The following is a 12,769-nucleotide window of genomic DNA, read 5'->3' on the forward strand; positions in this document are numbered from 1 at the left end:
GAACATTGGTTGCTGAAGGTGCCGATGATGGTAGTTAGCTCCAAGGGCTCTCCTTTCGGCCCTATCTTGTGTATCACATGCACTTTCTTATGAATCTGATGCCTCCCGTGTTGGCCCCTCTTCAAGTCTGACTTCTTGTTGCTACCGGTCATTGTAGTTGAAGAAGTGCCCGAGGAGGGACCGGGTGCTTCCTCCTCTGCCCCTTCTTCTTCAGCCCTATCTTGTGTATCGCATGCACTTTTCTGTGAATCTGATGCCTCCCGTGCTGGCCCCTCTTCAAGTTTGACTTCTTGTTGCTACCGGTCATTGTAGTTGAAGAAGTGCCCGAGGAGGGACCGGGTGCTTCCTCCTCCACCCCTTCTTCTTTGGCCCTCTCTCATCGTCCATATCTGCATGACAACCGGTATTCCTCTTGTATCGACTCGCACCACGAACAGCTCTGCAAGTTCTCATACTTGCCCCGATATAGGATACAGTGGTTATGGTAGGCATAGAACTTTTTAAGCTTCATCACCACTAGCTGGATCAGCTTCTTCGCTCGGTAGGTATTGGCGGGCACCTTGTTACCCTCTGGGTATGTGTCAGCAAGGATATGTAACAGGTCATTGAATCTAGTGTCGGAGGTTAAAACGCAGTGCCATCCAGTGCTTTGGACAGTCCTTATAGAGGAGATCAATTGCCGCCTACTTCATCTCTCTGAAATTCTCCAGCCACCTCGAGCTCCCAAATAGAACGTCGTCATGGTCAGGACGGTTAGCGATTGACTAAAAAATCTCCACTTCCTCGGGATCCCTCACAGGCTCACCGCCATCCCCAACATCGCCGCCCCCACCGTCGTCGTCGCCAGCCATGTCTTGGAGCAGATCATCCATCGTGATGTAATCACGATCTGTGTTGGCATTTCTTAGCATCACTCTTTACTAAGTTGTCATCCCTAGCATTGATGCCAGAAATATATTGTTGGTAATTATTAACACTTGTAAATTTATATATATATATATATATATATATATATATATATATATATATATTAAGTAATTCACAAGCGCACAGATAATATACTATTGTAGCATTTCACCCGGGAGTATACCAGGTATCGTTATTTATATTTTCCACAGGGAGGAGCGATGGGGTGGCTGGAGATATTGACAAATATGCATACTTATGACAAGATCATTAACTCTTATGCTATAGCAGGGGTAAGTCAAATGATAAATAAATGATAAGTGTAAGGCATTGATAGTAATCCAGAGATAGGAATGGATACTCATAAATATAGTATGGCTAGGCAGGAGATTAATTAAGAGCAAAAGATTCCTAGGTCATTCCTTATTTACTAAGTCTTTTGTACACCCAAGTATATACACTTTCATCTATAGTAGAATTAACTTTGTATCTATGCATAAGGAACAATACTAAGGAAGATCAAGAACAGAGCTTGTCTCCCTTCGTAACTGGGTTCTACTTGTTCTACAAATGGGGAGCGGATTACAAAGGACTCAATGGGAGTGTCACATCCATGATCTATCACATGACCCAGAGTGTAGAGTGCATCCATAGGTTAACAATATTAAAGCATCACGCTTACATAATGTTGACCACTTAACTCACTCGAGTATTGAGCTAAGCGCTTTGCGAACATATGCATAAATTCATCATCAATCATGACTATATCAAGCATACAACTAGAGCAAACTAGGAATATAATAAATAGCAACATAATATTGAAGTAGCACAAAGTCATAAATAAAGAGGGATACAATGGATATACCAGCCTCTAGACGGCGAATCTAGAATCCTGAGCAATAGCCCAAACTCTACTTAAATCTTGTTAGCTAGCCTATAGTAGAACTTAAACAATTGGAGCTCTATTATCTTCTCTCTGAAAACCCTAATTTCTGATCTTATCTTGACTTATGGTAGATGCCAATGGAGGGGGAGCAGGGGCTGATATATATAGGCCAGAGCATCAATTCTAGACCCTCGGTTCAAACCGACTTAAATAAACGTTGTAGATGCAATCCTTAAGGCGGTGGAGAACCAACATATGAAGCCGGTGGCTGACTGATGGGCCTAGGGCTGGCCGGCCTACAGGTGGGGCTGGCCAGCCCCACCTAGCGGCGCCTCGCCCTCCGCTTCGGTGTGGTGTCTTCTCGAGTCTTTTAGAACCTTCTAGGGTTATTTTTGCTGCGAATAAGCGCAATTTACTTTGATGATTTGATCCACCTTGATGGTTTTCTAGATAAACCCTGCTAAAAACATAGATTCATCAAAACTCGTGGAAATTGTCAGTTTAAACCCCTAAGTCTATGTTGGTGATCATTTTTATGCATTTATTCAAGTTATGTTGATGGTTCATGATAGATGGTAACTACCATTAACAAACTCCCCCAAGCTTAACCTTTGCTCGTCCCAGAGCAATGACAAACTTAGCAATGGATCAGAAGTTGCTACAATGTTTTCACTCCTCAAAAGTACACATGCGTTCAAACAAGAATTCTCCTCCAGATTAGAATAAACTGATCTAACTTTCAAACTTACCCATATTACCTTCAATCACGGGGCTTGTAGGCTTCACTTAGGTCTTGAGTAATTGAAAGATAGAACGATCAAGTCAAGCACTATGTCTCAAGTTCTTTGTTCAACTATTAGTTCAGAGTTTTTGCAAGTTTTTTAAAATAAAACACAGAGATTCTATTGTATGACACTCTCAAGTCTCTCAAAATATGTGGTATTTGTGGATCCTCACCAAGGCAATAGCGATGTTATGCCTTTCTTCCTACAACTAAGGCTTATGTGAAGCTCATAGGAATGGTGATAATATGAAATAGCATACTTGCAATACATATATTGTAAAGTCAAACAACGGATCTAAAGAAAGTTGAGTCATACAATCAAATCAAGATGTACATGTGTGTGGAATATATGGTGGATAACCTAATTCTACTATGCTCCTAAAAACTTATCTCTCTTTTGAAACTTGAAAAATATTTGTAAGAAACATGGGCTAACTTATTCATCTCTCTTTTTTCAGACGGGCATCTAAGTACCCATTGTTTTTAAATATCTTAGCACTTGTCCATTTTTTAACTTCTTTTTATGAATAACTTTTGCATAGCCTGTGCCTCTTCTCTGCAACAAAACTTTTGAGAGATATTAACAAGAACTTGGAGCATTTATTTGGTGGAAAACCTATCAAGAATATTTTTGGTGTTTACTCCCAGTGTAGCAGTAAAACATTTTCGGGTGGATCTAGATGAAAAACATGTTTTTGCGCCTACCCCCAGTGTAGGAGTAGTGCATATGTGGGTGGTGTGTACGTGACCTTAATTTTAAGAGCATGACAAAGCTCTCATAAGGATCAACAAAGCTTGATCGAACTCAATACAAAACAAGTAGCATATATGAGTGGAAGTTTTCTTAGCCTAAATATCATGTTTGGCGGTAGGAATTCAAGCTTTGTCATATAGGAACTCATCATGTTGCATTTTTATGTTTTTCAAAGGAAATCTCTAGAATTTTAGTATCACTTGGAACAAGATAAATAGCAGTTCAGACCTTCACATATCATATCCGTCAATTATCTAGACTTGGATCAAGCATTGCTACCCACGAGTTTCAAGTTCAGAGCAAATTCTCATGTTAAAACAATCATATCCAAAACTCGGGAGAATTCAAGGCTAAAAACTAGGTACTTGAAAGGAATTACAATAGAGCAACTATTCATCATTTCCATTATGCGAGATTATCTTCAAGTTCTTTTTATTTATTGACTCTTAAAAACAGAAATTAAAGCAAACTTTATACACACTCTTTTTATTTGGTTTTCATCATTTTTTAGATCACACCTACTAATATATAAAAGACAAAGGCACATTTTTATTTTGTTTTTTCTCCTTTTTTAACATATATAAGACAAACTTGAAAAATAAAGAAATAACTAAAGGGAACAAAATACTAGAAAAGAAAACTTACCTTAGATAATGGGGGATCCTCCTCCCCCAAGCTGGGTGATGTTGTATTTGATCAGAATGGTGGGTCAAAGTTGACCTTCTAGAACGGATAGCTCCAGTTCTCATTCTCCTGGTGCTGGTGTTGCTAGATGTTGGTAAGGCGGTCTCTCACTTCTTCTTGCCATTGGGAGTGCTGGTGAAGCGTGTTCTGGATGTCCTGCTGCGTCTCTTCTATGTTTGTCAACCTGGTGTCGAGGCGGGAATGCTGCATCTACTGGTCATGGTAGGCCATTGGCTAATCATGATAGCCACGAGCAGAGAAGGACATACGTCCTCCCTGGTGGCCGCTCAAAACTTCTTCATAGGGCTGCTATTGATAGTAATTGAAGTTGCCATCCTACCGTTGCTCACTTGAGCCCTGCTGCCAAAAGCTCTCAGCATGCTAAGGAGCGGGCTGCTCCCAACCAGCATGCTCGGGTTGGTACATTCAGGAGGATCTCGGCTGATCCTAGCCTGCATAGCCGGTGAAAGCCGGTCCCTCCGGAATTGGATCATCGTCGTGGTACCTGGGCTACGGGTTGCGAGTCAATCTTGCAGAGGCACTTCTATGAGGGGCTGCCTCCTTGACATGTAAATCAAAGACAAAAGAATTCACCGCATACAACCCGAGGTTCCGGTCTAGTAACGGAATCTCGGTTGTATATCCCAGATACATCATGACAAGTTGACCATTATTGTTCTTTTTTAGCATGTGAGCCTAGACAAAATATTCATAATCGATGTACTAGCGGTCAATGTCTTCAAGATAAGCAACAGAAGCATTTTCCAAAAGACCCAAATTTTGGGCGATGCGGGTGACCAAGGAGGTACAGCCGACATCTCCCTTGAATTCAAAAACTTCCTTCCATTGTTGCATCATGAGTTTAACAGGTGAAACCTTTCTTCTCTTAACCATGGCATAGAGTAACTTGAGTTCATCAATCCGTACGGTGCAAAAATCATTTCTAGGAAATAAGGAAAATCCTAGCCATTTATGCATGAAGCGTAGGGTAGGGTGATGAGTATCACTAGTGTGAGGATGGTGACAAGTAAGTTCTTTGGATATTTCTCTCTAGAATTTTGTCCTATCAAAATCTTGCAAAGAAGAATCTATGTCAACTACGCACTGTGCATTGAATCCTAGAAGCTCACTAAACTGTTTCCAGGGGACAGAAAAATCTTTCCCAAATAGTCTAAATGTGACGTCAGAATCGGTGGTTTGTAGAGTGCATAGAAATTTTGTGGTTAAGAGTTTAGACCCCAACTCATCAATATACCCAACATTTTCCCATCCAACAGTTTTAAATATGATTTCGAATTCAGCATTCAAACCTGTTGATTACAAAAGGGCTGGGTCATAGACAGAAGTGTTAATGAACCTTCGAGTTTTCAGCTGCTTATAGGCCCCCTTCTCCGTCTTGTTCCGAAGCTTGAGATGCTTCTCCTCTAGGATGATGTTCTTCTCAGCGGATGATGACCCAAATGGTGCTCCGACAGCGAAAGATGGAACATCGACATGCATGTCGGCACTCCTCGGGGGAGAAGAGCTTCTCGTCGAACGGAATGATGCCGCACGCTTGAGCTTGCTCACAAACTTACTCATCTTCCTGCAAAATAAACAGACAACACAACTCGTGGAACAGATTACGAAAATAAAAAGTCAGTGGTTAGTCGTCTAGAAGTTAGTCGTCCGAGGGTTAATTGTTCGAGGGTTAGTCGTCAGAAATTGCCTAATGGATTTTCTAATCAAGATTTTGGCAGAACTTTTACCCTAATCTTTTGTATTCCCTCTTAATCTTAACTGCACTTCCACTCTTAACCTCTCTCACTCTTCTTAAAGTTTTTGCCAGCACTTTCACTCTCACTCTTCTCAACTTCCCTAACCCCAACAACACTTCTATTAAGTGAATCTTTTTGAACTACGAAATTGGAGTTTGGAATTTTGAACTTGGGATGCTTGATTGCGGTTGTGGTTGTGGCCGAGAGCAAGCAGGAGGGGTGGTATTTATAGGCGGGAGAGCAACAGGCCGGCCGGCCCCACATTGTGGCCAAATGAGATTTCACCACATTATCTTCATGCAGTAGAAGGTTCCTGTAGCTCTTACATGGACAGATGGTGTGTTCCCGCTTCAGACTCACACGATGTCTTTTTGTAGTGGCAATAAACTTTGTCACATATTCCAGGTAAGCTTGATCCAGCCCTGATGTCTTGTACATCCATTCCTTGTCCATGACCGCGAACACCTTGCACACACAAACAACGAAAATGGCGCATATAAGCGAAGCAATATGGAAAAAAAGGCAGTCGGATAGCTCTAGATCTGATTTCTCTCTCCATATAGATCTAGATCTAGATCTTGAGAAAAAGCACCCAAATCATGAAAACAAGAGGAGATTGAGGGTTTGAGAGCAAGAATCAACCTCTTGCAGTGCCCCTTCAACAAATCCGAGGGCAAAACCTCTCCCCCTAGAAAATGGCCACTTTTTAGGGTTTTGAGGTCAAAACCTGAAAAAATGGAGGAGGAGCCATGGGGAAGAAGGGTGGGAGCGGCTGCATTTATAGCCCAGACTTAACCGAGGCGGGCATTATAAGGAAAGCGCCTCGATTAATTGACTGTTAACCGAGGCGGTTGCTTTAGACCAAACGCCTCGGTTAATCCATTAACCGAGGCGGTTGTGTAAGGGCAACAACATCGGTTAATCCGCATTAACCGTGGCGGTTATGTTACAGTGCCTGCCTCGGTTAAGGATTAACTGAGATGGTTGTTGGCCTGGCTGTCATGCCTCAAATAACCGAGGCGGACAACTAAGCCAACCGCCTCGGAGCCCCAAAGTGAAACGCTGCTCAAAAGATTTTCTGTAGTAGTGGTCGGACCAGCGGATTTCGGACTTCACTCCTCAAGTTACCATGTTTGATAATTTTTTTTGGGTCCAACATCTTTTAGGAGTGACGCGTTTTGGGCCAACGAGTCTTTCTTATGAGCTCCTGTTATCAGCGACGCTTTTAGTTACAAAGAGTCTGTGATAACTCATCATTAGTGACGCGTTTTGTTTCCGAACCATGGGCGACACCTTACCAGTAACTCGTTTTGTTTACCCATGTCACTAATATTAAATTAGTGATGCGTTTTAATTCCGCATCACTGATTAAGGTGTCTCCTTTGTGCTGTTTAGGCATAGTGAGTTTCACACTGCCAAGACAACTCAATTGATTATCCAATAATGTATTGGGTTTTTTTCCTTTACATATACAAAATTCATAGTTTCGAAATATTAAGAGTCTTAACTACGCACTATGGACCTTTCTTGCAATGGTGATGTTTGGATATTCCATTTCTACTGGATGAGTAATATTACATTCTCACCTACCAAAACAGCTTGATTGATACGCCAAACACGAGGGTCTAGTCGTTTTCTCGAAAAGTCTTTTTATGTCCTTTTACATGTGTTTCAAGTTCCATATTAAAATTTATTTTTTCCCTCGATGGTTAGTATATGGTCTAACATATCCGCAACATGAGAGTCAGGTATTTTGCATTAGTAGCAACGGCCATGAATATTTATACCCTCAAATCAGTGGCCACTTGATTAACATAAGCGCGTACAGCAGATGTGACTAATTTAGATGTGGGTTTAGAAAATCATACTTTATATTACTTCTTATAAATGGGGTTAGTGGTCTTAGAAAATATAATAGATTCGATATAATGATTATTGCTATCATTGATGACATCATTAGGGTCTGTTGAATTGATAGCCTAATGTTTTATGATTTTTTTTGAGAATTTTTCTGATTTACGTCTAACAAAGATTAATATGAAGTCATTGTTTAATCGTTTATTTTATATAGTTGCTTAGTTACGTCGGAAAAAAGATATCCTGTCAAAATCATAGAGAACTAAATTAGCTTATAGCAGGTTGAATTCTGTTGGTTGCAGGTCGTAGTAACTTATAAAATTAAATTTATATACAAGTTCGAAAGCTTGACTGTTTGAAGTGACGGCACGTGCCACTCGCTGTTGTTGAGTGGTACTGGTACCAATAATCACTGTCACCAATAAATCGAGCAATAGCTACACCTCATCTGCACCTTCATTTAGGTAGTGCCTTCGTCTTTCTGTCCACCGCCGCCAAATGGCGTCCCAAACTAGTTCTTGCCATACAAATTTTATCACTTTTCCCTCTCCATAGCAACTTTGTGAGCAAATAATCAGGCTTCTGCCAGTCGCCGGCAGCATAGACGAGGTGTTTGGTGGCCGGCGGCGATGTCATCGTCCGCGGGCGACAAGAAGAAGACGGCGTGCGTGACCGGAGGGAACGGGTACATCGCCTCGGCGCTCATCAAGATGCTGCTGGAGAAAGGCTACGCCGTGAAGACGACGGTCAGGAATCCCGGTTCGATTATAACTTGATTGTCGCAAGCTGTCGTGATAAAAACAATTAGGGAGTCCTCTATATTATATTATATTTTGATTAAATTCAAAATCCCAGACGACATGGCCAAGAACTCCCACCTCAAGGACTTGCAGGCGCTCGGCTCCCTCACAGTCCTCCGCGGCGACCTGGACGTCGAAGGCAGCTTCGACGAGGCCGTCGCAGGCTGCGACTACGCCTTCCTCGTCGCCGCTCCGGTGAACGTCGCGTCAGAGGATCCAGAGGTGACCAAACCGAGCGTTTAGTTATTATTACCCAAGAATGATACGGATCGAGTTGCTCGACGGATGCTATTCCCACGCCAAGTACGCCACGATCATCAATCAGCTCGCCGGTGGCTTTTTATTTCAGAAAGAACTGATCGAGCCTGCTGTCCGGGGGACGCTGAACGTGATGAGGTCGTGCGCGAGAGCCGGGACGGTGCGGCGCGTGATCCTGACCTCGTCGTCGGCCAGCGTGTACATCAGGCCGGAGCTGCCGCAGCAGGGCGACGACGGGCACGTCGTCCTGGACGAGGACTCCTGGTCCGACGTCGAGTACGTAAGAGCTGAGAAGCCGCTCTGGTGGGCCTACTGCGTGTCCAAGGTGCTCTTGGAGAAGGCGGCGTCCAGGTTCGCGGAGGAGCACGGCATCAGCCTGGTCACCGTCTGCCCCGTCGTCACTGTCGGCGCGGCGCCGGCTCCGGTCGTCAACACCAGCGTCCCCGTCTGCCTCTCGTTTCTTACCGGTGAGCGATGAGGATGTGAGGTCCCTCGTTGTTGTCCATTTGCATGCGCCACTCATCAGCTTGCTATGGGGGTTCCGGCGTGAACATGATCGGCCGGCGCGGCGGCCGGTTCGGTGTTGTTCTCTCCAGGCAACGTGGCACTGCTCGCCGCGCTCAAGGGTATGGAGAAGACCTCCGGCGGGGTGCAGCTAGTCCACGTCGACGACCTCTGCCGCGCGGAGCTGTTCGTCGCCGAGGAGGCGGCGGCCGCGGGGAGGTACATCTGCTGCAGCCTCAACACGACCATCGCCGAGCTCGCGCGTTTCCTCGCGGATAAATACCCGCAGTACGGCGTGGAAACAAATTTGTCGTAAGAATAATCGAGCCGGCCGATGCCGATCGATCTGACGTCCTCAGCGAATAGAGATTTTTGGTGGTTATATGTTCTTATATATATGAGATCTTGTTTTTGAAAACAATGCAGCACCGACGACGACCAGCTCCTGGAGAAGACGAGAGTGAGCCTGTCGTCTGCGAAGCTGGTTAAGGAAGGGTTCGAGTTCAAGTACAAGACCCTCGACGAGATATACGGTGACGTCGTCGAGTACGGCAAGGCACTGGGAATTCTGCCCTACTAATATAGGGTGGATAATCTGATGTAGCCCGTTGGGATAGTCTGTCTGTAAAAAATACGTGTTGTAGGCCATGTTTAGTTGGCCACCGAATCGGCGCCGCCGGATTTCCTAATTAACGTTTTGTTTTTATTTAGTAATAATTGTCCAATCGTTGATTAATTAGGCTCAAAACATTCATCTCGCAAAGTACAACCAAACTGTGCAATTAGTTTTTGATTTCGTCAACATTTAGTACTCCATGCATGTACTGCAAGTTTTATGTGACGGAGAATCTTCTTTTTGCATAGTGCCAAATTCATGAATTGGGGGAATTAAACATGACCGTAGTCAATATCTTCGTCTACATCTACCATAATGATAGGGTCAGTGCGTCCGGCGGATGGACGCTTCGCTTAATGGGCCTGCGGACCGGCCCAGGCAACTGGCCCTCCGACCTCCATAGTACTCTTGTAACATTTCCCAACTCTCGTTCGGTCGCAGCCACTACTTCCAAGGAGTCGCACGTCCACAGTGGCCGCATCCACTGTGCAATCCGCCCGCCATGGCCAACGTGGCGTCCGCTCGCACCCACTTTGCCTCGCCACAACGGCCATCCTACGCTGCATCCCATCTCGTGCCACGCTCAACCCAATCCCGCGACACACCACCATCTCGCGTCGTGCCCCCGGCCATCTCACCTCGTTTGTCGTGGTTATGGCGTTCATGCATCACGCCACCACCACCCCGGCGCCACCAAGAGGAGGTCACCGCTGGTGCACCTGCGTTGGGTGTACACTGGGTTGTTGTTCTCGACGTCCCCCTTACCTGAGCTTCCTGGCTACTGTAGTTCCTCATCAGGTATGTTGTGGCTGTCGGCGATGCCATGTTTTAAGTGTTTCAAACGTTTCAGAAAGACGTTTCAAGTGTTTTATCTGTATGTTGCAAAAATAGATCTGGGATGTTGCATATGTCGCAATGAAAATATATGCATGTTGCAAGCGTATGCTTTGACTGTTTTAGATATTTTAGGCGTATGTTTCAAGTGCCTTATCTGAATGTTGCACAGTAGACCTGGATGTTGCATAACAAGCATGCTGCCAGCGTTTGTTTCAGGTGTTTCATGCGTATGTTGTAATTATTTCATTTGGATGTTGCATGTATTTTGCAATTGCTACACACATGTTTTCAAGTGTTTAAGGTGTTTTTGCAAGTGTTTCAGACGTATGTTGCACGTGCTTCACTTGTTTTGGACGTATGTTGCAAGTATTTTATTTGGATGTTTTAAAAGTAGCTTCACTTGTTTTGGACGTATGTTGCAAGTATTTTATTTGGATGTTTTAAAAGTAGATCGGGATTCTGCACATATTGCAATGTGCCCCACGCCCCCACCTGCCACAACCTCATGCTGCAGTTGCTGGGGGATCATTTATGCGTGTGAGGAGCGGAGGGATGGAGCGTTGTTCGGCGGCGGGTGGGGGAAGCGGAGGGAGATGGCAGCAGGGGCGTAGGCGGTCCTTGCGTGCGCGCGGAAAGTAGGGGAGCAACACAGGCGCAATAGGAGCGGAGGGGAGCAATGCAGCAGAGAAGCGCTTGGCGTGACGGGCAGTGGAGGGGCACAGGAAGCAGGAAGCACGGGGAGCGGCACAGGTGGTCCCTGTGCGTGCAGCAGGTGCTGGCGTGGGCGTGTAGCAGGCGTGGGTGTCTAGACGTGAGCATACATCCGGATGTCCGGGCGTTAGCACTGCCCGATAATGCTTCGTCATGGGCGTCCACCCCCATCCGGACACCGCGCGGCTCACTTCGCTGACCGCTGTGGTCATCCCACTCCCCCATCCCATCCCGTGCGACTCACTCCTCCAAAAAAACAATTCCTGCTCATCCCATTCCGCTGGCTGCCGCGACCATCCCCACGCGTGCCCGTGCGTCCAGTCGCCTCACACCGCCACCGCGCGCCCCCATCCTATGCCCCGTTGTTCCCTCCGCCATCTCCGCGCGCACACATCCTACGCCACGCAGCGCCGCCCCATGCTCACTCCGCCTCCATGCTGCCATCCACTCCGTCTCCGGTCGGCCATCCACTCGGCTTCCGCACGCCCCACTCTGCCTCCATGTGGCCATCCATCGCGTCCATCCACCGCCGCGCGCCAATCCGCACTCACCCATCGCGGCCACAGCGTGCACCGCCACCACCACCCCGCCGCCACCGGGAGAAGGTCATCGTCGACCGAGACATCATCTCCGATGGTACGCCGAAGACACCATGGCAGGGACGACCCATATGCTGCAAATGCATGTTTCAAGTTAGATGTTTCAGAAGAATGTTGCAATTGTTTCATCTTGATGTTGCAATAGTAGATGGGGGATGTTGCACATGTGGCATATGTTGCAAGTGTTTCAGAGACATGTTGCAAGCGTTTGTTCAAAATGTTTCACATGTTTCTAGACGTATGTTGCAATCGTTCCGATTTGGGTTTGTTTCATATGATTCACACAAATGTTGCAATAATATGTTTTAAATATTTTAATCTTATGTTGCAGCAAGTTGTTCCGTATTGCAAGTTGCAAGTGTTTTTATTCGAGCGTTTATGTTGTTCGGCCGGGGGCGAGCCGAGGGCCCATGGACGGGGGCGCGCGGCTCGCCGGGGGGCGCTGGGGGGACATGAACTGGGGTGCTGCGGTGGGGGGGCGTCGAGGGCGTGCTCATCGCGTGTGTGGGGCGGTGCAAAGGCGGGCGCGGCGGGCTGCGGGGCAAGCTTGGGGCGCGCAACGCGCCGGAGGACTAACGGACTGGGGCGCTGGGGGGCGGTGGATGGGGGTGCTGTGTTCAAGGGGGCGGGCTCGTCCACGCCTGGGGCGGGGGCGAGGGCGGACGCGGGCAGGCTGAGCGGGCGTCCGGACGTGCGCGACGTCTGGGCGCTAGTCACTCCGAGTTAGATCTCTGTCTATTCTAACGGGATAGTCTGTTGTAAGAAATAAGTTTCGTTATCAATATCTACTTCTACATATTCAGATATTCTACATCT

The 12,769-nt window shown here is 46.2% G+C and overlaps 1 protein-coding gene across 3 annotated transcripts; it reads left to right on the forward strand.

Annotated features, from left to right (window-relative positions):
- The first annotated feature begins 8,087 nt into the window (after nt 1-8,087).
- On the forward strand, nt 8,088-10,749 carry LOC136497605 (anthocyanidin reductase ((2S)-flavan-3-ol-forming)-like). 3 transcript variants are annotated; one of them, XM_066493458.1, is made up of 5 exons: nt 8,088-8,387; nt 8,484-8,650; nt 8,778-9,153; nt 9,283-9,409; nt 9,617-10,749. In XM_066493458.1, the coding sequence occupies exons 1-5, from the start codon at nt 8,258-8,260 to the stop codon at nt 9,768-9,770; spliced, it is 954 nt and encodes a 317-aa protein (XP_066349555.1). In that variant the 5' UTR covers nt 8,088-8,257; the 3' UTR covers nt 9,771-10,749. The 3 variants fall into 3 exon arrangements, with proteins under 3 accessions (XP_066349555.1, XP_066349554.1, XP_066349556.1); XM_066493457.1 differs by having other exon boundaries at nt 8,090-8,387; nt 9,283-9,502; XM_066493459.1 differs by having other exon boundaries at nt 8,241-8,374; nt 9,283-9,502.
- The last annotated feature ends 2,020 nt before the right edge of the window (nt 10,750-12,769 follow it).

The sequence above is a fragment of the Miscanthus floridulus genome, chromosome 12 (assembly GCF_019320115.1).
Source record: "Miscanthus floridulus cultivar M001 chromosome 12, ASM1932011v1, whole genome shotgun sequence".
In the NCBI taxonomy this organism is placed as follows: Eukaryota; Viridiplantae; Streptophyta; class Magnoliopsida; order Poales; family Poaceae; genus Miscanthus; species Miscanthus floridulus.

Coding starts and splice junctions, on each gene's coding strand:
- LOC136497605 (XM_066493457.1), top strand. CDS start 8,258: ATGTCATCGTCCGCGGGCGACAAGAAGAAGACGGCGTGCGTGACCGGA. Junction 8,388..8,483: donor GACGACGGTCAGGAATCCCG/GTTCGATTATAA, acceptor TCAAAATCCCAG/ACGACATGGCCAAGAACTCC. Junction 9,154..9,282: donor CTGCCTCTCGTTTCTTACCG/GTGAGCGATGAG, acceptor TGTTCTCTCCAG/GCAACGTGGCACTGCTCGCC.